Source organism: Poromitra crassiceps, assembly GCF_964638095.1.
Source record: "Poromitra crassiceps genome assembly, chromosome: 9".
Lineage (NCBI taxonomy): Eukaryota > Metazoa > Chordata > Actinopteri > Beryciformes > Melamphaidae > Poromitra > Poromitra crassiceps.
In genome coordinates this window covers 23,051,300-23,076,698 of record NC_139630.1, presented here as the reverse complement: position 1 = coordinate 23,076,698, position 25,399 = coordinate 23,051,300, and the positions used below count along the sequence as shown (strand labels likewise).

Here is a 25,399-nt window from a genome sequence, read left to right as displayed (position 1 = left end):
AGTGTACAAAGGTTTCTCCTCACTTGGGTGCACATTTCGCTGAAAGTTGCAAAGCCGTAGCACGTACGCCTGATTTGTTATGTTTTTTCAAAGTTTGAAACTTTAGATGGTCGCTGTAGCACCACCATCAGGACTGTTGGCGCCAAATTCACGTCAACTTAGTTTAGCATGGGACTGGACCTTTGTGCAAAGTTTGGTTTATTTTCATGCATGGGAAGTCTAACTTCCCGGGAGAAGAAGAATACAGGCAAATACAATAAGTGGCCCTGCCGCTTCGCTGGCCCGGCCACTAATAATTAAGTGTTTTGAAGTGTCATAAGGAGAATCGGTCCTATGATACTGTGATTATATGGTTTAATGAATATGATTAATCAATGTTATGAATGTTTTGCATTTTAGCAGTTTCAGTTCCATATTCCAAACAAACCAATATTAAAGTTTCCCAAATAAAATAAAATAGTTCCCAAAAGAAAATGAAGAAACCACTGCGATGGAGTTGGGCTGTTAAATAGTTTTAACAACAACAACAATAACAACAATAACACCACCAGGAACAAATAAATAAATGAACTAGAGTCATCACATGATGAGAAGGCTATAATATTGTTGCGTATAGTAGGGGAGGTGTGTCTTGTATTAGACTCTTCCGGGCAGGACAGAGGAAAAGTTTGGCGCGTCCTCAAGTTAGGCTTGAGTGTCTGTTCAGTCGGTAAGAGATTAAGAGTGTATTACTTCATAAGTAATTTGAAGAGAATCATTGTGTTTCTTTCTGACAGTGCGACTTCTTGTTTTAGACTCTCTTGCGGGTGGGAGGACAGCGGAGACGTTTGCCGTTTGAGTGTTTGAGTGACTGTTGACCATTCAGTAAGAGATTAATGGTTTTACTCTATCAGTAATCTGAAGGGAATTACCGTATTGTTTCTTTCTGATAGTGCAACTTCTGCGTTTTACTGTGCCTTTCAGTGCGATACTGCAGTGTGTTAGTGGTGGGCTTTCAGCTGCTGGGAGTAACGTTAGGCCTGACGAGGGAAAGCGCATGCTGGCGCAGCAGATATTTTGATTTTATTTACAGACTAGTAAACGTGTGTTACAAAAGCAACACAAGAAGTATGAGAAAATAGGGGCAAAAAGGCAAAAGATGTGCAACCATAACCATTTCCTCTATCAGACCTGTGAGCTATGTTAGGCAATGATAAAAATACAATGACTTAGTTCAATAACAACAAAAAATACTGTACAGTTTTCTCAGAAATATTTCACAATTCAGTCCAGCAGTGAAGGATGATCCATTTTGAGAGAAAGACCTTAGAAGTCCATGGAGCTGTGAGCGAGGTAGTCCTTCCGCCCGATATTGGTGACCTGCTTGGTCTGCATGGCCTCCAGCTTCGGACAGTCTGTAATACGATGGCCAAGACCACCACAAAATGTACAGCCTCTCTCTCCTCTGTTGTCCAGCATGGTCTCGTCTCCCGTCTGGAGCACCCGGAGGACACGGGGAACCTTCTGCTTCGCCTCAATCAGCAGGGCTTTCAGATCCATCAGTACTGACTCATCGCAGCCTTTGTTGATGAAGGTTGTGGCAATACCAGTCTTCCCCGATCGCCCAGTTCTTCCAATTCTATGGACGTAATTTTCTATCTCCTCGGGCATGTTGTAATTCACCACGTGCTGGATAGCAGGGAAATCCAGACCCTTGGAGGCAACATCCGTGGCAACCAACACATCTTTCTTTCCTTCTTTGAATGCTTCGATAGCATTAGTTCTTTCCTCCTGATCTTTTCCTCCATGGATAGCCACAGCCTCCACTCCCTTTAGCAACAGATACTCATGAATGGTGTCTACGTCTGCTTTCTTCTCAGCAAACATCAGCACAGGAGGCAGCGTTTTCTGGAGACACTCAAGCAGGTACACCATCTTGGCCTCCTCTGTGACATATTCCACCTCCTGAATGACATCCAAGCTGGCAGCACCGGCCCTGCCAACATTTATAGTGATGGGTTTGACCAGCGCACTCTTGGCAAAGTTCTGGATCTTCTTGGGCATAGTGGCACTGAAAAGCAGTGTTTGTCTCTGGCCCTTGAAGTAGGAGAAGATGGTTCTGATGTCCTCCTCAAAGCCCATGTCTATCATCCTATCGGCCTCATCCAGAGCCAGGTAGCGGCAGATATCCAGACTGATCATCTTCTTCTGCAGCAAGTCCATCAGTCTGCCGGGGGTGGCAACCATCATGTGGATGCCATGTTTAACCACCTCCATCTGGTCTTTGACAGACATGCCTCCTATGCAGAGGGCCGTGCGCAGCTGAGGAGCACCCTCCTCCTCCAGCAGCTTACAGTAATACTCTATGATGCCGTGGGTTTGCCTCGCCAACTCTTGTGATGGACAGATGATGAGTCCATAAGGTCCCTCTCTCTTGCGGAAAGGACGCCTCTTCTCCTGCTCCAGGGAGAACAAGATGATGGGCAGAGTGAAGACCAACGTCTTTCCTGAACCGGTGAAGGCGATGCCAATCATGTCTCGACCCGACAGAATTGTGGGGATTCCTTGGACTTGAATTGGTGTCGGGTGGACAATGCCTTTCTTTTTCAAACCTTTCAGAATCGCTGGGGGAAGTTTCATCTCTCTGAAGCTTTTGATTGGAGCAGGAATGCCATCTCCATCGACCAGGATGTGGAACTTCTTCCTGACGCGCTCGTGTCTGGCGTCGGGCATGTTCAGGATGTAGCGCGGAGCCTTCCAGCTAGTTTTGATTGGATCATCATATATGATACCTTTGGCCATTTCCTTCACAGATATCAGAGCTCTTCCCTCTGCAACGCTCTCAAGAATCTTCTTTTCCTCTTTCAGCTGCTTCTCCTTGGCCGACTCCTTACGGGCTTCTGCTTTCTCCTTGAGGTGCTGATGCTGGTCCAGGAGACTGACATTGGAGCGTGGACCGAGACCTTCATCCTCGTCCCTCTGCTCTCTTCCGCTGTCTGTCAGCTCGTCCTCCACTGCCTTCCGCCGCACACGCAACATCTTCTGCAGCATTTGTTGTTTTCTTATTTTGACAGGAATGTATGGAACGTAGTCGTCATCCTCAGAACCCTCTGAGCCCCGCCTTTCTTCCTCCCCGTGGAGTCTCTTTCTGGGTCTATTTTCAGTCTCCATTTTAGTTATCAATGTTGCAATGTCCTACCTATAATAAAGACACGCCGTTATGGCCAATAAAGCTTGATCCAAGATCCAGTCAGCTACCTAACGTACATGTTTGTTATACGACAGGGGAATGTGTTGTTCCTGTACGGAGAGCAGGCAGGGCCAAAATTGGTCGACGCGTTGTTCAAAGAATGTTCACAAGCGGTCAACAAACAAAAAAAATTGACAAGATTTTGCTGTCAAGAGTAGTTGAAGTGTGCAACGTCTAAGAATTGTATCTCAAAAACTGAATTTCTGACAGTATTTTGAATTCTGCCCTCATTTATAGCCTAAAGTGATGTCATCAGTGATGATGTCATCAATGATGTCATCAGTGATTATGTCATCAATGATGTCATCAATGATGTCATCAATGATGCCATCAGTGATTATGTCATCAATGATGTCATCCTTCCTGGCTGAGACTGCAGGAATGCTACAGCGCTACCGTGCCCCCAACAGGTTTTAATCAGCTACTGCGCTGCCGTGCCCCCAACAGGTTTTAATCCGCGAACAAACACCTTCTACTTTCAACTGGTTTTTATACTGACAGGACAGCACACCAACACACACTCACAAAGACAAAAACAATGTATTAACGCACTGTCATTATTAAAACTACTGATCAATAATAATGAATTAGCTAAAATACCAGAAGATGATCCGCTGTCTTTCTGAAGCTGTGAGAGTCGTCTTCTCTTAGTGGATGAGTTTTGAAAGCCAACAATAATAAATTATTGTTGTAATAATTAATTTGACTGTAAACAGACTGGGAAAGACAGAAGACATATTAAGACTCTTATGCCTCCTGTTGGCCAAAGGACTGAACTGCTGAGTGTTCCTGCAGTAATCCATTACATCTAAAGGCCCATTGACACTTAGAATATTAACCATAATGATGATGATAATAATAATAATAACAATAATAATAATCATCATCATTATTATTATTATTATTTATAACTATAAAACGATTTAAATCATTTTAAGTAAATAGAATGTCTGCAGTCACACTACAACTATTAAACATCCCAAATGACATATTGATATAGTTTATAGTTAGCTTTATGGTTATCTCTGAACGGGCCTTAACAGTCGAGACAGAGAAGAACAGGTTCAGTGACCTTGAGGAAGGTTCAATGACCTTGAGGAGGGGGCCAGTGACCTTCAGGAGGGAGAGTCAAGGTCAAAGTTGTATTTTGTATCATTACAGAGCGTCCGAACACAAAGCAGCAGCTAACAGAGACGTTTAATGAGAGTTAGCATGGTGAAACGTGCTGACTGTGAGCCAGCCGAGTGTGTGAAGGCAAACCAGTTTGAGTCAGGTGGGCGAGTCACTGCCCGCCCGTCACACTGTGATGACATCATCACATTGCTCACATTCACAGCATGTTGACAAACCCACAGGCTGCAGCCTGCTTAAAGCCACCTCATCGTCTCACTGCGTCTGAGCTTCACTGGAAATCAACTCAATGTTTTACAGTGCAGCCACCTCATTGTCTCACTGCGTCTGAGCTTCACTGGAAATGAACTCAATGTTTTACAGTGCAGCCACCTCATTGTCTCACTGCGTCTGAGCTTCACTGGAAATTAACTCAATGTTTTACAGTGCAGCCACCTCATTGTCTCACTGCGTCTGAGCTTCACTGGAAATTAACTCAATGTTTTACAGTGCAGCCACCTCATTGTCTCACTGCGTCTGAGCTTCACTGGAAATTAACTCAATGTTTTACAGTGCAGCCACCTCATTGTCTCACTGCGTCTGAGCTTCACTGGAAATGAACTCAATGTTTTACAGTGCAGCCACAAGCTGCCTGTCAGGAAGATGATTTGTGATATTTGATATTGAACTACCAGAATGAATGTTGCAGCAGCATGATGGTCCAACTTTTCAGTCAAACTTGCTTTGGGTTTGTTACTGCTTCAAATAGTAATGACTTGTTATTGTTTATTTATTTGAGTTGTATAAGTTGAAAATGGCCAAAATAAAACTAAAAATAAACAAACTATAAAGCAACAAATCATCCCACTTTGTTCCCTTATGGCTTTATTGAGAAATTAACATTTTTGAGGAAAATGACACCATTGTTATTAACAGCTTTTGTGAATAAAAAAAAACATTATGGCTTCACATTTACAATTCATATTTACAATAATATAATTAATAAAAGTGTTATTAGAAACAGAGCTCTGTACATCAATTTACATGTTTTCCCTTTTATATTTGCATCAAAGCTGACGTCAGCATGCAAATCCAGACTAACACGAATTCAACAAGCAACACAAACATGTTCAAGACCAGACGAATAAAACCACTTTTAAAAACCTGACGTTTTCCCTGAGAACAAAAACCCTACTCAACAAACACTTAAAAACAGTTATTATTCTGCCAAAATTGTCCAACTGCCATACTTAATTTATAAGCTTCAAATCCCATTTTTCTATAAACAGGTGAAAGAGTAAAACTCTGCACATTTAGGTTCAGGAACTTTGAACCCAAGTGTAGAAGTTGTTTTCCCACTTGGGTGTTTTTGGTTTTTGACCTCGAGCACCTCAGAACAGACAGAAGTGGAGAGTGACGTGAACCTCCTACAGATTCTATAAACGAGGGGGGGGGGGGGGGGTCTCTGAGATGATTTCACATCACACTGTGATGATTCCAAAATAATCTGTCTTAGAAATCTTCAAAGCAGTGACCAAATTTTCTTCCATCAGTGGAAGAACACTTCTGCAGCACTCAATCATTCTTCAATTAGAAACACAAATGAGGCCGGAAAACAACAAGAAACGACACAAAAAAAAGAAAGAACAAACGAACGAAAGAAAGAACGAAAGAAAAAAACAAGCAACAGAAAAAAAGAAAATCAAATTGAATACCGGTAAATAAAAAGAAAATAAATTGCAAAAAACAGCAGGAAAACGAAAGGAGACAGCATAAAATTCAAGAAATATCAAAACAAGAATGTGTCAGTATACATCAGTAGACATCAGTGATGTCACACAGGCTTGCTGTGATGTCACACAGGCTTAGTGTGATGTCACATGCTTGCTGTGATGTCACACAGGCTTAGTGTGATGTCACAAGCTTGCTGTGATGTCACATGCTTGCGGTGATGTCACACAGGCTTGTTGTGATGTCACAGGCTTGCTCTGATGTCACATGCGGTGATGTCACACAGGCTTGGTGGTGCTGTTGTACACCAGCGTGTCCTGCTCCTCCGTCATGGCGGTGTGGGCAGGGCCAGTGTGGGCGAGGCCAGTGTGGGCGGTGCCAGCCCGGCGCGAGCGATCCTTCCTGGACTTCAGGAAGCAGTAAGACAAGACGGCCAGCAGCGCCAAGATGGCCACCGCCAAGACCACCGCTACGGCAATGGACCCTGACGAGGACAAACACCGCCTTTAATTAGGACCACTGTGACACCTTCTACAATTACTGCCACTACTCCTAGTAGTACTACTACTACTATACTACTGCTACCAATAGTACTAATACTACTACTACTACTAATGATAATAGTACTACTACTGCTGTTGTTGCTACTACTACTACTAGTACTACTAATACTACTACTACTACTGCTGCTGCTACTACTACTACTGCTGCTACTAATGCTACTGTTGCTGCTACTACTACTACTACTACTAATATTACTACTACTACTGCTGCTGCTCCTACTAATACTGCTACCACTACTGCTACTACTATTACTACTCCTAATAATAATAATTATTATTATGGTAAATGGCTGCATTTATATAGCGCTTTTATCTAAAGCGCTTTACAATCAGTAGATACATTCACCCATTCATACACCAATGGCGGCAGGCTACCACGCAGGGTGCTGGCACACCATCAGGAGCAATTTGGGGTTCAGTATCTTGCCCAAGGACACTTCGACATGCAGACTGGAGGAGGCGGGAATCGAACCACCGACCTCTTTTATCCAAAGCAATTAGTGGACGACCTGCTCTACCTCCTGAGCTACAGCCGCCCCCATTATTATTATTTAAGCAGTTTTCTATAGTAGTCTATAATAATTAAGCAGTTTTCTATAGTAGTCTTTAGTAATCAAGCCGTTTTCTTTTCTACAGTAGTCTATTTGAGAAGTGAGCTTACTCACCTGATTGACTCTCTTCCTCATCCTCAAACCGCTCAAACATTCCTCTGGCAAACACATGGTGTTCTGCACACACACACACACACACACACACACACACACGCACACACACACACACACACACACACACACACGCACACACACACACACACACACACACACACGAGAAGAAAAGATATAGTAAATGTTAAAATGTTTGTTCAGTTTACAATAACGCATTTTTCGAAAGCAACATTGTTCTTATTCAAACCAGTTGAGGTTTTATGTGAATTCAGAAGGACTGCATTAAAACTGGAAATCTGAAACATTTGAGTAAAATGTCCTCAGTCTCAACTTTTCGCTACTACATGCTACTACCATGTGCTACTATGTGTGCTGCTACTGTATGTGTTACTATTATATATATATATATATATATATATATATATATATATATATATATATATATATATATATATATATATATATGTGGTACTGTACATTGTAGTAGTAGCCTACTCCATGCTGCTATGGTACTGTTTACGGACCAAGCCTTAACCTCCGATTCTGAAAAATCGGAGGTTATGCCGAAGTACCAAAAAATGCAGTTCCCCGAATGGCCACGTTTTATAAACACGATTTTCAGAAAATGCTTCAAAAGTCATAAAAGTGATTCACGTTTGTGAAGATGATCCTGCTGAACACAAATGACCACTCCCATAAACTTTGTTAACCCCAGAGCTCATTTTATGCTTTTAAGCGAAATCCCCATTCACTTTTTCTCCTCGCACTGAAGATTGATGAAGGTGTGTTGCTCAGGAGGGATGAGGAGCAGAGGAACATGAGACGAGGTGCAACAGCCAAGATGGAGGAGGTGTGAGAAACACCGGAAACTTGAAAGAAGAAGAACCAGGTCTAGAGTGAGACCATCCAACTGTGAGAGGCAGCAATGTGCCGCAAGACATCCAGTCTGCCGGAAAGCCATTAGAAGAAGAAGAAGTTGCACTGAATAACCAAAGAGCATGGAAGGAAAGAGACGAAACTCCGGCCATTTTTGGAAACAGAATGCGCCTCGCAGTGGTCAGCTGCGGTAGCGCGGGCCCCTATAATCAGCCTCTCTAAACAGTAATTCAACGGGAGAACACTCTAAATTTCGTGGATTCACATCTTTTCTGGGCGTACTGTAAATCTTGATTGAAGTGGTGTAGTGCAGGGATGTAAAACAACAACCATATTGTGGAAACTAAGCAAAATTTTTCTTTTTTTTCTTTTAGTTTTTTCAAGATAAATAGTAAATGCAAAGGACCCGAGGTTAAAACCACGGCAACGCACTTCTGACGGAGTGGACGACAGCCGCATTAGCTATTTATCTTGAAAAAACTAAACAAAGAAAACGAAAAATTTTGCTTAGTTTCCACAATATGCTTGTTGTTTTACATCCCTGCACTACACCACTTCAATCAAGATTTGCAGTAGGCCCAGAAAAGATGTGAATCCACGAAATTTAGAGTGTTCTCCCGTTGAGTTACTGTTTAGAGAGGCTGATTATAGGGGCCCGCGCTACCGCAGCTGACCACTGCGAGCCTGTGCGAGGTTCTTTTGGCGCTGTCACGCTTCCAAAAATAAAAAATGGCGGAGGCTGCTGGGCGCTGATGTTGCAATGGGGCAATATGGAGCTTTCAGTTCTTTCCATAAAAGTTCTTTGGAATAACCAGGGATGTGATCTAAAATAGAAAAAAATCATTTTTAATTTCAAGCTCGTCTTTAAGGCTACTGACCCGTGACGCCGTCGCAGGTCTTGCTGCAGGACTCCTCCTCCTGGAAGTTGTTGTCGTTTCCTTGGCAACCGCCGTAGGTGAAGCGATGGCACTTCCTGTTCAGAGGGTCGTAGAACCAGCGGGTGTGACTCGCCCGACACGGCCCAGTGCTGGGGGGCTCTGTGCAGCGGGCTGGGGGGGACCACATGACCACAACAAAAACGTTATATTTGAATGTGGAAATGCAACACTAGTGCAGTGCCATTTCCTTTCACTTCCTCAGGGGGCAGCAACACACCCGCCAAAATAGAGCCACTGGACTCGGCACTAGATCAGACACCAGAGGTGATTGCAAGGTCCATCGTAGAATGACCACGTTTGGTCAAAATGTCCTATCGATAAAAGGCAGCCAAATATGGAATAGTCTCCCCGTCTCCATAAGGGACAGGCCCACCCTTGCCGCTTTTAAAGGTGGACTTAAAAAATGGCTGAAAACAAACCAGTCATGTGTCCACAGGTAGTATGTTTTTCTTCTCTTTTTTTGTGTGTATTATTATTATGTATTTTTATTTTTCTAAGAGTAATTGCTGCCATGTATTTTAGAGTGTTTTGTTGCTACTCATGTTTTACGTAGTTTTAGAGTGTACTGCTGCTACCTATGTTCTATGTATGTTTTTATTATGTTCTACGTTTTACGCTCTATGTTTTTTGTGTTTTATGTTTTATGGGGACAACGGATGGAAATTAGCCTCGTGCTAAATCCGGCAATTTTTACACTTTTACTATGTTCCAGGTTTTACTATCTGTTCTGTGGTTCTGTGTTTTCCTTAATTTTGCACTGTCCCGTCCAAATAAACAAATAAATAAAAAATTAGGGCTGCACGATTTTGAAGGGGGGGAAATTGAATTGCGATTATTTTTGGCTGATATTGAAATTGCGATATGTTTTGCGATATCACTAGGAATGATAATTTTTGCATCATTATTCTCATTTTCATTGAAAACATGAACAATGATTATGGTGTGATGTTTGCTGGGATCTGTACCAAACGTGTAGGCCAGGACATCTCTGCAGCATGATATTTAATTTAAAATGGTATTTAACACATTCACTGCCAACAACGTGTAAACACGTTTTCATAATCCAGCTGTTGACTGCCAACACGTCCTTGGCATCGATTTGTTTTTTTTGACGGTGGGTTGTGCATCTAACCCTTTTACATATCTTATATAAGTATTGGACGTGTACAACGTGTACAACCCATTCCACCGACCCACTAAGTGGCGACAAGGAAGTAGGAAGGCAAGCAAAAAGCAGTGTGATCCATTTCCATTCTCATGAAAATGGATTGGCGGAGGCGCTTTCGTTTTCGCGTTGATTGCTGGCGGTGCGGGATTGCAAACTTGCATGGTGGATTGCGGATGGAGCACACTTTGAGGCACGCAGCGTAAATATGACCAGAGTCGCAGGGGCTTCATCGGAGCTCTCGGCCAGGGCTCCGGGAGGCGGGCGAGTCCAGCCGGGCTTCCTCGGGGAGCGGCCACGCAGACAGGCACAGCCAGGCACAGCGGCAGCGGGGCAGTGAGGCTGGTGACAAGCAGCAGGCCATTTTGCCTTGCAAAATAGCACCAAATTGGAAACAGCCATAAAAGGCTTTTAGAATGGGATTTTCAACCCATTCTTTTTTGTTTCTTTTTCGCTCTAATTTAGAGTAATTTAATTTCTATTCAGAAATTTATTTGAGAGGTCGAGAGTATGAGAAAGTGAATTTGCACAGGTAGGAAAGTGCTTGTTACACGGCGCTGCAGCCAAGAAGAACGCCCACGGAGGGAGGAGTTGAGCAGAGGGGAGTTTCCTGCTGTTATGGAGGAAATTACTGTTCAAAACTATTGTTTAGGTCTTACTGATGCCAAAAATGAATGGTTAAAGTGACTGTTCTATCGAATTTCACAAAAAGCCGTTTATCTCTGAATATTTTTTCTGACGCTAAAACCATGCTGTATTCAATTGCTAATGCTTACATAACTACTAACTCTACAAACTAACTCTTTTAGACAGAGAAAGTACACATTCTATTAGTACTTTTGAGATATTGTATGTTCACAAACTCCAAGCAGAAAATAATCCTCGGCTCTTGTAAAATGAGCCAGAATCCTCAAAAAACGGCTTGGCAGAAGCTACCTACAGCAAAAAAAAAACGGCTGGCAGTCAATGTGTTAAAATGGTACTTAGCACACATTTCTCCTTTAACAAATAGTGCACCTCTTGCAATTTGACAATTGCAGTCGGCCATATTTAATGTTGCGAGGCAGCTGGATTTGCGCAAGAATGAGATCACGATCACATGGCAAATTCATCTTGCCACGCTCCAATCTATTGGTTTTGGACCAATCAGCATCCGAGGAAGGAGGAGGCGGTCCTAAGTGGATGAATTTAGCCCCTGATAGATGGATTGTTCATCCAATCACCTGCCAGGTATTTTTTGAAAGTGCCTGCCCTTTTCAACCGGTTTCCAAGATTGAGTTCCCAGGTAGTTATTTGAAACAAACCATATTACAATTTTGATTATATTTTGATTAATTCTGCAGTCTGACTCGACATAAGCAGATGGACAGACAGACAGACGGACAGACAGGCAGGCAGACAGACAGACAGACAGACAGGCAGACAGACAGGCAGAAAGGCAGGCAGACAGACAGGCAAACAGACTGACAGACAGAGAGACAGGCAGGCAGACAGACAGACAGACAGACAGACAGACAGGCAGACAGGCAGAAAGGCAGGCAGACAGACAGGCAAACAGACTGACAGACAGAGAGACAGGCAGGCAGACAGACAGGCAGGCAGACAGACAGACAGGCAGACAGGCAGACAGACAGACAGGCAGGCAGACAGACAGGCAGGCAGACAGGCAGGCAGACAGACAGGCAGGCAGACAGACAGACAGGCAGGCAGGCAGACAGACAGACAGACAGGCAGACAGACAGGCAGGCAGGCAGACAGGCAGACAGACAGGCAGGCAGACAGACAGGCCGGCAGACAGACAGGCAGGCAGACAGACAGGCATGCAGACAGACAGGCAGACAGACAGGCAGGCAGGCAGACAGACAGACAGACAGACAGACAGACAGGCAGACAGACAGACAGACAGGCAGACAGGCAGACAGACAGGCAGGCAGACAGGCAGGCAGACAGACAGACAGACAGACAAAAAGGCAGACAGACATACAGACAGGCAGACAGGCAGACAGACAGACAGACAGACAGACAGACAGACAGACAGACAGACAGACAGACAGACAGACAGACAGACTCACCTCTCTTCTGGTTCACGTCGATCTCCAGCAGGTGGTTGAAGGTTTGGTTCACTGAGGAACAGAACAGGAGTATTTTCTTTCATTACTTCTAAATGACATCACAGCTTTGTCCTGTATTACTGTAGATACTGTGGAAGATATTGCACTATTTATCAGCCACAATATATATATATATATATATATATACTGTATACACACACATACACACTATATACAGTGGAATAAAATGTGTACTTGAAGACTTTTCATTACATTACATTAGTTTTAGAGCAGACAGGCCGGACTCAAACACTGACAGATGGATTTCACACAGAGCTAGAAATAAGTGCCTGGCCTCTGCCAACAAGTCAAGTTGCAGTCTACATCCATGTATGACTCATAAAATAGATGATGTGAGTTACATGGCCAAAAATGTCTTTTGTGAGGTCACCGTCACAGTGACCTTGAACTTTGACTTTTTACCACCAAAATGTAATCAGTTCATCCTTGAGCCAAATTTGAAGAAATTCCCTCAAGTCGTTCCGGAGATATCGCATTCACGAGAATGGCATCATGCATCGAGCATTGAACGCTGCTGAGGGAAGGCAATGATATTTTAGTGTTTTATTATGATTTTTTACTTTCAGCCTCCGCCACTGTTTGTATTGTTTTATTGTTTCTATTGATTTTATGGTTTCTATTGTTTTATTGCTTTTATTGTTTTTTATTATTGATTTATCTTTCACTACTTTGTGCACTTTACTGGCCATTTGTGCACTTTATTCTACTACCTCACTTTACCGGTCGCTGCGTGTCTGCACTTTACTGATCGCTGTGCACTTTACTGATCGCTGTGCACTTTACTGATCGCTGTGCACTTTACCGATCGCTGTGCACTTTACCGATCGCTGTGCACTGTACCGATCGCTGTGCACTTTACCGATCGCTGTGCACTTTACCGATCGCTGTGCACTTTACCGATCGCTGTGCACTTTACCGATCGCTGTGCACTTCATTGTGTGCCACAAACAAGGTCCTTGATGTTTTATTTAGCCTTTTATTTATTTTAACTACATGCATGTAACATGTTTAACATGCTACTTGTGTTGTTCTTGTCTGTGTTCTTATCTGTATGTCTATCTGCTGCAACTCAATTTGCCCTTTGGGACACTAATAAACTTGAACTTGAACTTGATGCAAAGTTGATCATGTTTTGAAATGAAATGTGTTTGGACTGTATGCATAAACTGTATAACGTTTTCCCAAAGATGGTTTCTGTCATTTTAGGTAGTTCTTATCACACTGATGTGTGTTCAAGTGCAAACTTTTCGGATAAGTTTAATCCGTTTAAATCAGTTTTTAACTCTCAAACCTCCGTCAGATAGAGGGACGGCTGAGAGGGCGTGTCCCGCCATCTGACTCTACTGCGCAGACTCCGCCTCCAAATGACATCACACAAGCAAGATGGCAGCTCACTGAAAACAAGATATTTTGGCTTCACTTTTCTATATGTGTGTGTGTGTGTGTGTGTGTGTGTGTGTACCGTGCGTGCAGCTGGTCTCATCGGAGCCATCGCTGCACTGCTTGACGTCGTCACACTCCAGAGCTCTGTCCACACAGCAGCCACTCGCACAGGAGAACTGAGAGGGCTCACAGGGAGACCCACACACCTCTACACACACACACACACACACACACACACACACACACACACACACACACACACACACACACACACTGTGCATTAAAAACCTGAGTGCAAACTACAGGGGGCAAAAATTCCAAATATTGCATAAAGGTTTTCATGCTTGTGGGAGGTGGAAAAGTTGGTGTAACGATAAAAGGTAAATGGGACTAAGTGAAGTGAATCTTCCGTTTAACCAAACTCCATTCACAAACGTTCACAAACAAACCATTCATGTTGCCTTGCTTACCAAAGTTACTGTAAAACATGAAAGCTTGTTATGAGTATCAGTAGGATGTACTCTATATGTTGGCATACACTAAATACAGACAGACTTACAGGCAGACAGACAGACAGACAGACAGGCAGACAGACAGACTTACAGACAGACAGACAGGCAGACAGACAGACAGGCAGACAGACAGACTTACAGACAGACAGGCAGACAGACAGACTTACAGACAGACAGACAGACAGACAGACTTACAGACAGACAGACAGACAGACTTACAGACAGACAGACAGGCAGACAGACAGACTTACAGACAGACAGACAGGCAGACAGACAGGCAGACAGACAGACTTACAGACAGACAGACAGACAGACAGACAGACTTACAGACAGACAGACAGACAGACAGACAGGCAGACAGACAGACAGACAGATCTCACCAGTGTCTGGCACAGTGACGCTCCTCTCTGAGGCCGCTGTGGAGACAGGGAGGGACAGAGGATGGATTATCGATCAGTCATAATCAGTCATCATGTCAGCAGCCAGCAGCTGACACACAAACATCATCCCTCTGACATCATCAGTGTGACATCATCACCTGTGAGTCCTTTGCAGGCGGTGGAGCACTCGCTCTTAGACAGGAAGTTGTTGCGGTTGGGTTTGCAGCCGCCGAACACAAACTGCTCACAGGCGCTGGACGTCGCGTTGAAATGCCAACGTTGAAAAGCCGCGCGACACGGCCCCACCTTCACCGGAGACAGACAGTGGACTGAGAGGAGGAGGAGGAGGAGAGAGACGCTCAGCTGTTAACAGGGGGGTGGCCAAAACGTTTGGTGGTTGTGGGCGCACACAGAAAAATCTAGACGGATTTACTTTGACAACATAAACATTCTGAATTGCCCCTAGCTTACTTCCTGTTGCAGTGATTGCTAACACTATAGAGACACTGCATGTAATAGGCCACACCCATCACGGGGGAAGAGCTCCGTTCATTTCCACACACCAGCGTCATTTCCCTTGAATTAAACATAGCTAAAAGCTGTTGTGTGGTGGGCTGCGCAGACAACAAATGTAAAAAATAATAAATAAAATTAAAGTTTTTTTGTACTCCTGAGCAAAGCAAGGAAGCCATTGAGAATTGGCGAGAAGAAAAATGTGGATCTAGCTGTCGAGAAGTAAGTTGGAGTGTTCATCTTCCGTATATACGATCTTTTGGTGCAACACGCAACCATGCACGTGACATAGGAGAACGCCAGGATTGGAGGGGGGGTTTGTGTTTTCCCCCGTCTTGGGCGTGGTTTCTGAATGATGACGTGTTACGCAGTGTCTCTATAGCTGACAGGAAATAAGCCAGGTTTCAAATTAAGCAATAAGCCCCAAGACTGAGGCCATGGTTTATTATAGTGACTTTACAATGCACGCTGCTGGACGTGTGTATTTCACAGGGCAACAGAGCGCCATTCTTTTCTTCGAGCTCTGTGTTAAAACTCTCTGATCCTTCAGTCTGATGTTCTTTACTGACTGACTTTAAACACATCAGATTGTTTTCAGTAGAATCGGACTGGAACATTCAAATGTGTGAAAAGTGACACACACTTATTGGTGGCCAGCAAGAAAATAAGGATGAAACGATAATTAAATAATTCCTTACGATAACCGTGATAAAAGTCCTTACAATAACCTTATTATCTAACCTAATAACCTAATTCCTTACACTTTGAAAAACTAAGATGCAGACGTGCCGCCTTGGAGAAATGATTTCAGTGAGTGTAATCAAATCTTTTTGGGTCTGAGTTTTCAATAGAAAACTTGGTGAAATGATTTTCTGTGAGTGTATTAGTACTTTTTGAAAATGTTCACCACATTTTAACAATACTGTGATAATACTAATAACGTGAGAATTTTCGGCACTATAATCCGTGATATGACATTTTCATATCGTTTCATCTCTACAAGAAAACCATTGCAAAATGCTGGCTTCAGAAACAACGCCCCCCCCGGTGCACACCTTTATAAATATTGTGAATTAGATCATGTACAGTACACATTCATATTAATATTAAAATAATCTCCGTCTATACTACAGGGCAGGCCCAGGCACGTGCACACAGACATGAAAGGGGGCTTGAGCCCCTGCCTTTTTTTTCAGTCTGTAAAAAGTGCCCTTTTTTTTCTTTTTCTTTTATTATAATACATTTTTCATTTTCATTCCAACAACACATGAACAAAACAAACAGCTCAGACACATGAAAAAATAATATAAAAAGTGCCCTTTCCTGACCATGAATGCATTTCTAATGGTGCTTTGTATGGAAATTGCCCTTTCCATGCCATCACTGAAGGCAGCATTCAAAGAGAAATGCCTTTTCCGAGCTCTCTTGGCCTTGAATGCACCATTTGTAATAGGCCTCTGCATGGAGCAGTGTTTTTCTAAACCGCCCCTGAAGGCACCAACCCAAAAACGCACGTGGCCCGTCCCTATCCACTCCAGCAGTGCGCACTCCACTCAGCCAGAGCAACCATGCAGACGGACAGCAGCAGCACAGGCGCACACAGTCTGACAGATATATCAGTCAGTCAACGTGAATCAGGTATGTATGTTTGTCAAAGTCTCATCCTAAAATGAGATATTCCTCTAAATCTGGTTAAAATCTGAATATTTAAAATGAGTTATACCCCTAAATTGGCCTTCAAATTGCCTCAAATTTCTGCCGCCGCCCTCCGGACGCCGGCTGTAGTGCCCTTTTATGAATTTGAGCCCCTGCCCATCTAATGTTCTCTGCACGTCCCTGGGCAGGCCTGAAAATGCATGTCAAATGACCATCCATGTACACTGGGCATGCACATGCTGTGTATGACCAGCAGGGGTGTAGTGGAGGGTAAACTGGGGGGGGGTGTGGGACGCTCCCCCTGCTTCTCTACCCTGGCTCTCCCTCCCCTGCACCCCCATCTCTCCTTCTCTCCTCCTCCACATTCCTATTTTCTCCCCACCTCCCCCCTCTCCTCCGTCTATATTGCTCATTCTCTCCCCACCTCCTCCCTCCCCCTGCTCTCTTCTCCCCCACACCTCCCCTCCCTTCCCCTCTCCTGCTCTCTCCTCCTGCTCCTTCCCCACCTCCTATACCCTCCCCACCCCATCACTCTCTCACATTCCCCCTGCTATTCTCCCTTCTCCTGCGCTCTCCTCTGCTCTCCCCTCATTCCTATATTTTCTATATTATCAATTGTTCAAATGTTATCTTTTTTTCTGTATATTCTTGTTACTGTTGTGTTAGCTAGAATTAGCTAGACATACTTTCTGTGAAGCCCTCTGAGACATGCTTGTGAATTAGGGCTATATAAATAAACTTGACTTGACTTGACTTAAACACACGCAGTTTCCCCACCAGAGAGTTTACTCACCTATTTTCAGATCACCTGTATCAATCAATGAGGGGAAACAACTACTCACCTTGGATAGTTTACCCACCTCTGTATTTACCACTACACCCCTGTATTTACCACTACACCCCTGTGTATTTACCACTACACCCCTGTGTACAGTATGACAGCAAGCTAGGTGTTTATTCTGCATTAGAATTTAAATTATTTTATTTGACAGCAGTGGGTCTGGGAGTGAGTCTGGAAGAAAACACTAGGCATAGCAGAGTTTTTGTTCTCCCCCCGCTGATACAACACACAGCTGGGTGTGACCGGACCCTACTGTGTTTCTACTGGCCTCATGACACTGGTGAAGGTCAAAGGTCAATACATGTCACTTCATTCATGTCAACGTGACGTATTTCAAGAACAAACCAGGAAACAATGAATCAAACTTAGAGAGCAGAATGCTGCTTTGAGCTGGGAAAACAACGTGACATCATCACAAACAAAGGCTTAATTTATTACATTCCCAGGCTTGTCCTGCTTGGTGTGTATGCGCGTGTGTGTGTGCATACGGTGGGTGTGTGTGTGTGTGTGTCAGTGTGTGTGTGTGTGTGTGCGCGCGGGGTGTGTGTGTGTGTGTGCGTGGTGTGTGTGTGTGTGTGATTTGTGTGTGATTTTCCAGTCAGACCAGTTGAGGTGTGGATCAGTGTGAGAAAACAGTCCAACCTGAATGAACTCTTGAGTCACTTCACACATCACACACAGAGGGAAACAACCAGCCTGTGTAAAAGTCAGCACCGTGGCTCCAACACGTTACATTAGCTGCTTTCACACATTGTTAGCTTGCTGGGGAAGCTCAACAGGTGTGACTGTGGTTAAGCCCCAGACACACCGCATGGACCGTCGGCCGTATCCAGGCGTCGTCGCTCTAGTATCTGCGTTGTGTCCCGCCCTGCTGGCTCTCGGCGGCTTCAACATGTTGAACAGGCGTCAGGTCGTTATCACTCTGATTGGCCGGTCGGGGGTGGGGTGTGTGACCCCGGTGCCCTGGAGGGTGTGACGGGGTGTGTGACCCCGGTGCCCTGGGGTGTGTGACCCCGGTGCCCTGGAGGTGTGTGACGGGGTGTGTGACCCCGGTGCCCTGGGGTGTGTGACCCCGGTGCCCTGGGGTGTGTGACCCCTGTGCCCTGGAGTGTGTGACCCCGGTGCCCTGGAGGGTGTAACCCCAGTGCGCTGGGGGCTGTAACCCTGGTGCTCTGGGGGTGTATGTATTGGAAATAATATGCTATGATTTATTTCAGATTAAGAGCATTTGGTGACAGTCAGTCCATCCACTGAAACACATGCTCCGGGGGAACAGCTGTCCTGGGCCTAGAGGCAATGTGAACCTGTCAATCAGGATGTGAACCTGTCAATCGGCCACGTAAACCAAGTAAAAAAAAAGTGGGATTTTTTTTAACAAACAAACTAGATTAAACCTCCCATTTAACAATAGCTCCCAGAGTTTGGCACTAAAGGTTTCAGCATTCTCCATTCACATGTATGAAACGGTTGGCATTTGAGCTAACACTGTGGGTGTTTTCTCATGGGAAGCAAAGTGAAGCGTGAGGATGAGACCAGATAAGACCAAACATCTACTGAGTGATGTGTAAGTAGCCTACCGTTCCAACACACACACGCACGCATGCACACACACACACACACTAGAAATAACAGTTATGTTTTGCCCTGAGCACTCACACCTGGCCGGTTGCGGGTCATGTGAGTCCTGTGTCGTGTGTGTGTGTGTGTGTGTGTGTGTGTGTGTGTGTGTGTGTGCGTGAGTGTCTGAATGTGTGTGTGTGTGTGTGTGTGTGTAGGTGTGGCTGGTGTGCGTGAGTGTGTGTGTGTGTGTGTGTGTGTGTGTGTGTGTGTGTGTGTGTCTGAATGTGTGTGTGTGTGTAGGTGTGGCTGGTGTGCGTGTGTGTGTGAGAGACTCACGGCCGGCCTGCGTTGGGTCGAGGACGCGCACGGTGACCTTGGCTGTGTCTGATTGGTCGTTGGAGTCGGTGACCTTCAGCTGGAAGACATAGACTCCAGGCCGCAGGTTAGAGAGAAGGATCTGGTCTGGCAGGTCTGTTTTCTGCAAAGGGAGTAATGACTTTTTAGTAATTTTATTTGCGTTATTACTGTGTTTTATTCACTAATAATAAGTGAATGACTGATACCGAATTCACTGGCAGGTCGGTTTGAACTTTATTCAGTAGAGTAGTTGTGTGCACATCCAACCTGTTTGTAGGCCAGGTGTCGAATGTGTTATTATGGATCCCACTCGTTTTCTATACAAGACCCGATTGGTTGGGGTTAGGGTATCAGGGTAAGCCAATCAGAGGGAGAGTAGGGTGGGTCTTATATGGAAAACGATTGGGAACCATAATAACGTGTGCCAGATACAAGTACATGTGAAGATAGAAAAAGTAGATATCTGCACACTGGTGTACCTGTAGCTCCCAAGATTATAGACTACAAAATTAGGAAACAAATCAAAACAACGTGTCTTCATCAGGCATATGGGATTTCAGCGTCCAATTGCACAACTAACCTCGTCTGTTGGGCAAGTGAGGCCATGTTAGCGGGCGAGCTGCGTATGTGAGCGCGGCGAGCCCACGTTGCATGCGAGCTGCGTCTGCACCAACGAGGGACAATATTGTGACTCAAAAACTCAACAACGTTGAGCACTCAACACATTTTTTTTTTTTATAAATGACTTAATTTTGTGCTCAATTTACTTTACTTTACTTTATTTGTTTATTTGGACGGGACAATGCACAATTAATGAACACATAAAACATGAAACAGATACAGTCACCTGAAACAGGCACGGACTGCATAATCGGGCACGTCGGGCAAATGCCCGGTGGCCTGGCCTTGGTGCTCGCAGTCAGGCCACTCACTGAACAGCAGGCCAGGCGCCGCCTACTGGTTTACTAGTGGTTTTATTACTTTATTCAGGGTTAAAGTGGGTGCATCTCATTGTAAAATTGGACTCGGCCCAAATTGGGCTTCAAACGGCCCAAATTGGGCTTCAAACGGCCCAAATCGGGCTTCAAACGACCCAAATTGGGCTTCAAACGGCCCAAATCTGGCTTCAAACGGCCCAAATTGGGCTTCAAACGGCCCAAATTTTTCACCGCTGCCCTTCGGACGCCGGCACACACGTCGGCCCGTATCGGCCTGGCCTGCTTGGTATCTAATGCCCGGCCTGAATTAGGATCCCAGTCCACCCCTGACCTGAAACATGGTAAAAGTGTAAAAAGTGGTGGATTTATCGCGTGTTCCTTTATCGCAAAAGAACTGGGATGTGGAGGCTAAATGACGTCACATCCGTTTTGTTAGCATTCCATTTGCAGAAAAGTTGAGCTGGGAAGTTCACTGTTCACTGGTCAGATCCACTCGCTAGCCAGACTAGCCATTGTTAGCAATAACAGTTGATAACAAGGCATTTCGTGGCATTTTGCGCATACAAACACTGCAGCCTCATGTCCACACAGATAGAAGTAGGCCGTGCTGTGTGTACAGCTGATTTAATGAGACACAAACAAGACAGAAGTGCTAAATAGCATTTATACGATTATAACTACTGTTGTTGCGCGGAGCAGCCATCTTGGATTTTTTACGTCAGGTTCTGCTGAGGCTCCTACGAGTTTGGAATGGGAAACACCAGCTCTAGTGACGTCACGTCCCAGCTCATGAACTTTGAACCGGTAAGATTACCAGTTCCCAGTTATAAAGGAATGCACGATTAGCACGAGGCTAGATTCCATCCGCAGTCCCCAAACATAAAAACAGAGGAATATAAAAGAGTAAGAGCTACATACATAATTAATAGAACACACTCAAACAAAACATAGATAGTAAGGTACACTCAAAAATACAAAAACGACAGAAAACATACTATAAGTGATTACATGTGTGGTTGGCTTTCAACCATTGTTTTAATCTATTTCTAAAAGTGGCCAGGGTGGGACTTTCCCTCAAGGAAACTGGGATTTAAAAAAGTTAAGTACCGGTAGTTTTTAAAATGTAACGCTATAGATGTAGTTATATATATATATATATTATAATATAAATATATATAAAAAAAAAAGCAATTCCAGTGTGGGCGGCACAGGGGGCGCCATTTGGGGAACCCTGCATTACGGTGTTTCACCAAAACATGCAATATCCTGGTTGCTGATGTGGTGCCTCCTCTGGTCGTTTTGAATGCAAGAGATGATGCTCTTATAAAAAAAGTTTATTTTTATTTTTTCCCTCCGATTTTTTATCCCATTTTTATCCCCCATTAGTGCTAATTTATATTTATCCTGGTTGCTGCTCCACCCTCTGCCGATCTGGGGAGAGCCGAAACTGGCTCCATGCTTCCTCCGAGACATGGGCAGTAGCCAGCCGCTATTTTTCACCTGACAGGGGAAGCTTCACCGGTAGGACATAGCACGTGGGAGGATCACGCTATTCCAATGAGTTCCCCTCCCTCTGAACAGGCGCCCTTCACGATCAGAGGAGGCACCACATCAGCAACCAGGATATTGCATGTTTTGGTGAGGGGTTCCTATATGAAGGAAACCCCCGGGAGGCACGGGGAGAACATGCAAACTCCACACAGAAAGGCCCTTTTGACGACCCCACCCGGGCGGTGGGCACTCGAGGTCGGACATGCGGACGGGCACGCAATCCTTCAGCGTTCACAGCGTCCCAGGTGGGAATCGAACCCAGGACCTTCGAGCTGTGAGGCGACAGCGCTTACCACTGCACCACAGTACCCCCTATGCTCTTGTAATTTTTGACCAGTTTTTTGACAGCAGCACTTTCTTATCAATTAAAGTTCTTTGCGAAGGATGATGTACAAATACTGTATACTGTACAAACATACATTATAACGTTTGTATAGAAACACCAACATATAACGTTTGTATAGAACACCAACGGTTATACAGGTAGGAAAACTGACTGGAGGGGTGCTTTAAGTTCAACTGACTCTAAAATCATCACAGTAGACTCAATGCAGCTGAAATTCTGCACGTCGGTCAGAAACTTAATTATAAAGAAATCAGCCGAGCCTCATGTTGACGGGATGAGACGTGAAGAAAATACAGACACTCAAATTCCTGGTGTGTTGTCATAAAAACAAAGACTCCACTACCCACAATGCCTGGAGTCAGCCGTCATGTGACTGTGTGTGTGTATACCTCCATTGTCACGGTTCCATCTGCTCCGCTCAGCAGGCTCCAGCTGTAGTCAGTGATGTGGGCGTGGCCTAGCGCCTGGCTCTCCACGCCGTTCAGCGTGACGGGCTCGCCGGGCTGAACCAGGACGTCCCGCCCTGCGCTCACCAGGGGCGGAGCCTCACCTGCAGACAGGAAGCAGAGGAGACACCAAACTCACTGCTACAATCCGTAGGAAACCACACATGACATTAAATTATAGACTGTATAAAAGATGGCCGTCATGGCAGCTCCTCAAAAGTGAAGCCAAAACATCTCGCCCCCCCTGGTGGCTGGGTGCAGTATAGGTCATAAGTCCCGCCCCCTCCATGATGGCGGAAGGGACATAAGCCAAACTAAAAATTTGTCAGATATGTTTGTCTCAAATATGGTTTCTGTCATGTTAGGTAGATCTCATCACGCATCAGCGGCCAGCGTGGCCGGTCCAAGATGGCACCTCGCTGAAAACAGATAGTCTGGCTTCACTTTTGCATAGCCGCCCGCAGGAAGTGAAGACGCATCGTCCATGTTATATAGGCTACAGTCAATGTGTTATGTACAATATGTAATTTTCTGCCGTTAGGGCTCTCTCAATCAAAACAATAACAAAAGCAGGCTGATTGAAAAGTGATTGAAAGTTTGATGAAGTAGCGTTGGATCATGGGCATTGTAGTCTTATGGCGACAGACTGCGCAGCAAAAGGGAATGAATGAATAACCCTGGTCCATCAGTGAGCAGTAAATCAATAGAATGGAAAAAAACAACAGAGCATGGCTAACTTCCTCCCTCCATCTCTGACGTATGATCTGCTGTTTCCTGTGTTTCTCCGGTGGGACGTTAAGGGGTAATAGCAGCATTGATAGGTGACCAGATGAAACGCAAAAAAAAAATCTGACCCCCCCCCCTTTTCTCCCCAACTGTACTTGGCTAACTTTCCCCCCCCTGCTGCCCCGGTCGCTGCTCCACCCTCAGCCGATCTGGGGAGAGCCGTAGACTAGCACCATGCTTCCTCCAACACATGCGCAGTTGCCAGCCGCTTCTTTTCACCTGACAGCGCGGAGCTTCACCGGCAGGACGTACTGTAGCAGGTGTGAGGATCGCACTATTCCCCACCAGTTCCCTTGCCCCGAACATTCGCCCCTGATCAACCAGAGGAGGTTCTAGTGCAGCGACCAGGACCGATGAAACGCATGGTTACCTTGAATAAAATTACAAATTTCTCTGGGTTTGAATATTATTGGAAACAAACGGTTGCAGGATCCAAATTCATAGTAGGCACCATCTGAAGTCTGAACCAAGCGTTGCTACAGGTAGAGAGAGTGCTGTTGAACTACAAAATGTAGGCAGAGCCATCCAGAGCAAGCTGCTATATTATCAGCCCAAAGATGCCTCCTTCCATGATTGGTAGGAAGTATTAATGCATTTCGTTGGTGGTGGTCTTCTCTCCGGCGTATGGCTCCATGATATGACGCTCCTCTTGAGATGAGAGAGGGGGGGTGTCAGTGACGAATAGGATAGATAGTCCCCCCTAGTGTCTGATAGTGGTACTGTACTGCGGCAGTGCATCATTCGACACAGGGGGGGGCATTTATTGACGGTGCTTATAAAAAAAAATAGAAAAGTGCACGGACTGAGTAGAGTGCCAGGCAAGCTACGCCTAAAGCCCAATTTATGGTTCAATTTATCATCTCCAATATCCGTTTCACCATTCCTCTCCATGTTGTTTACAGATTTGGTGACTTGCCTGAGGTGCTGCTTGCTTGACATTTTCACCTTTATGCTGACAGGTGCATTATTTGGATCATAGCAAACCTTGCTACAATTCACATCTTCACAATTGCAGAAACCAGCATGAAGACAACATGGAAACGACTCGCGGGACAGAAACAACACAACAAACCTGAGTGCTGCAGGAAAAAGGATGCAGAGACAGAGACAGCAGCTGGCATGACAGAAACACTACAACACACCGACTGTCGTCAGGCATTTGATAGGAAAAGAAAACGACAAAAAAAAAACTGAAACGCCAGTTAGCTGCAAAACCTCGTAAAGACTCCAGCAAAGACACCACAGTGGCTGTTCAATGAAAGACTAGTGGATCCACTCGCAGACACTTGATGGGCTTGACACACGGTAAACTGGAACTGGAAACGGACAAACTTGCAGGCAAGACCAAAGACTAGACGTGGGCTGTTGCTGAAGTAGATCTTAAGCCCAACTTACGATCTGACAGCGTGAAGCCGGCAGAGCTGATTCTTATAGCCTTCGAACGTGACGTCACATTACCGTATGACATAAGTGAACTCACCAACCTTCAACAGTGACGTCACATGTCAGGTGTAACCTGACCACCAACGATGACATTATCATCAATTATGCCATCATCACCAAACCTTCAGCAGTGACATCATCACTGTGGCATCCTACCCCTCAACAGTGACATCATGCTGTATGTCAAGCTGTATGTCATGATGTATGAATGGGGGGGATGTGTAGATGTACCCATGGAGGGGGGGGGGGGTGCATGGGGAGAAAGGGAGGGAGGGAAC

General features: G+C 44.9%; 1 protein-coding gene and 1 pseudogene across 2 annotated transcripts in view; both read right to left on the bottom strand.

Moving 5' to 3' along the window:
• Positions 1-1,292: 1,292 nt before the first annotated feature.
• LOC310782618 (putative ATP-dependent RNA helicase DDX41 pseudogene) lies at positions 1,293-3,150 on the bottom strand (annotated as a pseudogene). Its single transcript has one exon. The product of its transcript is annotated as a putative ATP-dependent RNA helicase DDX41 pseudogene (transcript).
• A 2,077-nt stretch (positions 3,151-5,227) lies between these two features.
• The window catches only part of LOC310782121 (kunitz-type protease inhibitor 1-like), a 22,193-nt gene continuing 2,021 nt past the window's right edge, over positions 5,228-25,399 (bottom strand). The window contains exons 3-11 of the mRNA XM_083642805.1: positions 22,836-22,996; positions 19,591-19,732; positions 14,843-15,013; positions 14,685-14,720; positions 13,872-14,000; positions 12,350-12,400; positions 9,053-9,223; positions 7,299-7,361; positions 5,228-6,554 (exon numbers count right to left, since the gene is read on the bottom strand). Coding sequence (XP_083498931.1) covers positions 6,349-6,554; positions 7,299-7,361; positions 9,053-9,223; positions 12,350-12,400; positions 13,872-14,000; positions 14,685-14,720; positions 14,843-15,013; positions 19,591-19,732; positions 22,836-22,996 — 1,130 coding nt within the window. The 3' untranslated portion in view covers positions 5,228-6,348. The remainder of the gene's footprint in view (positions 6,555-7,298; positions 7,362-9,052; positions 9,224-12,349; positions 12,401-13,871; positions 14,001-14,684; positions 14,721-14,842; positions 15,014-19,590; positions 19,733-22,835; positions 22,997-25,399) is intronic.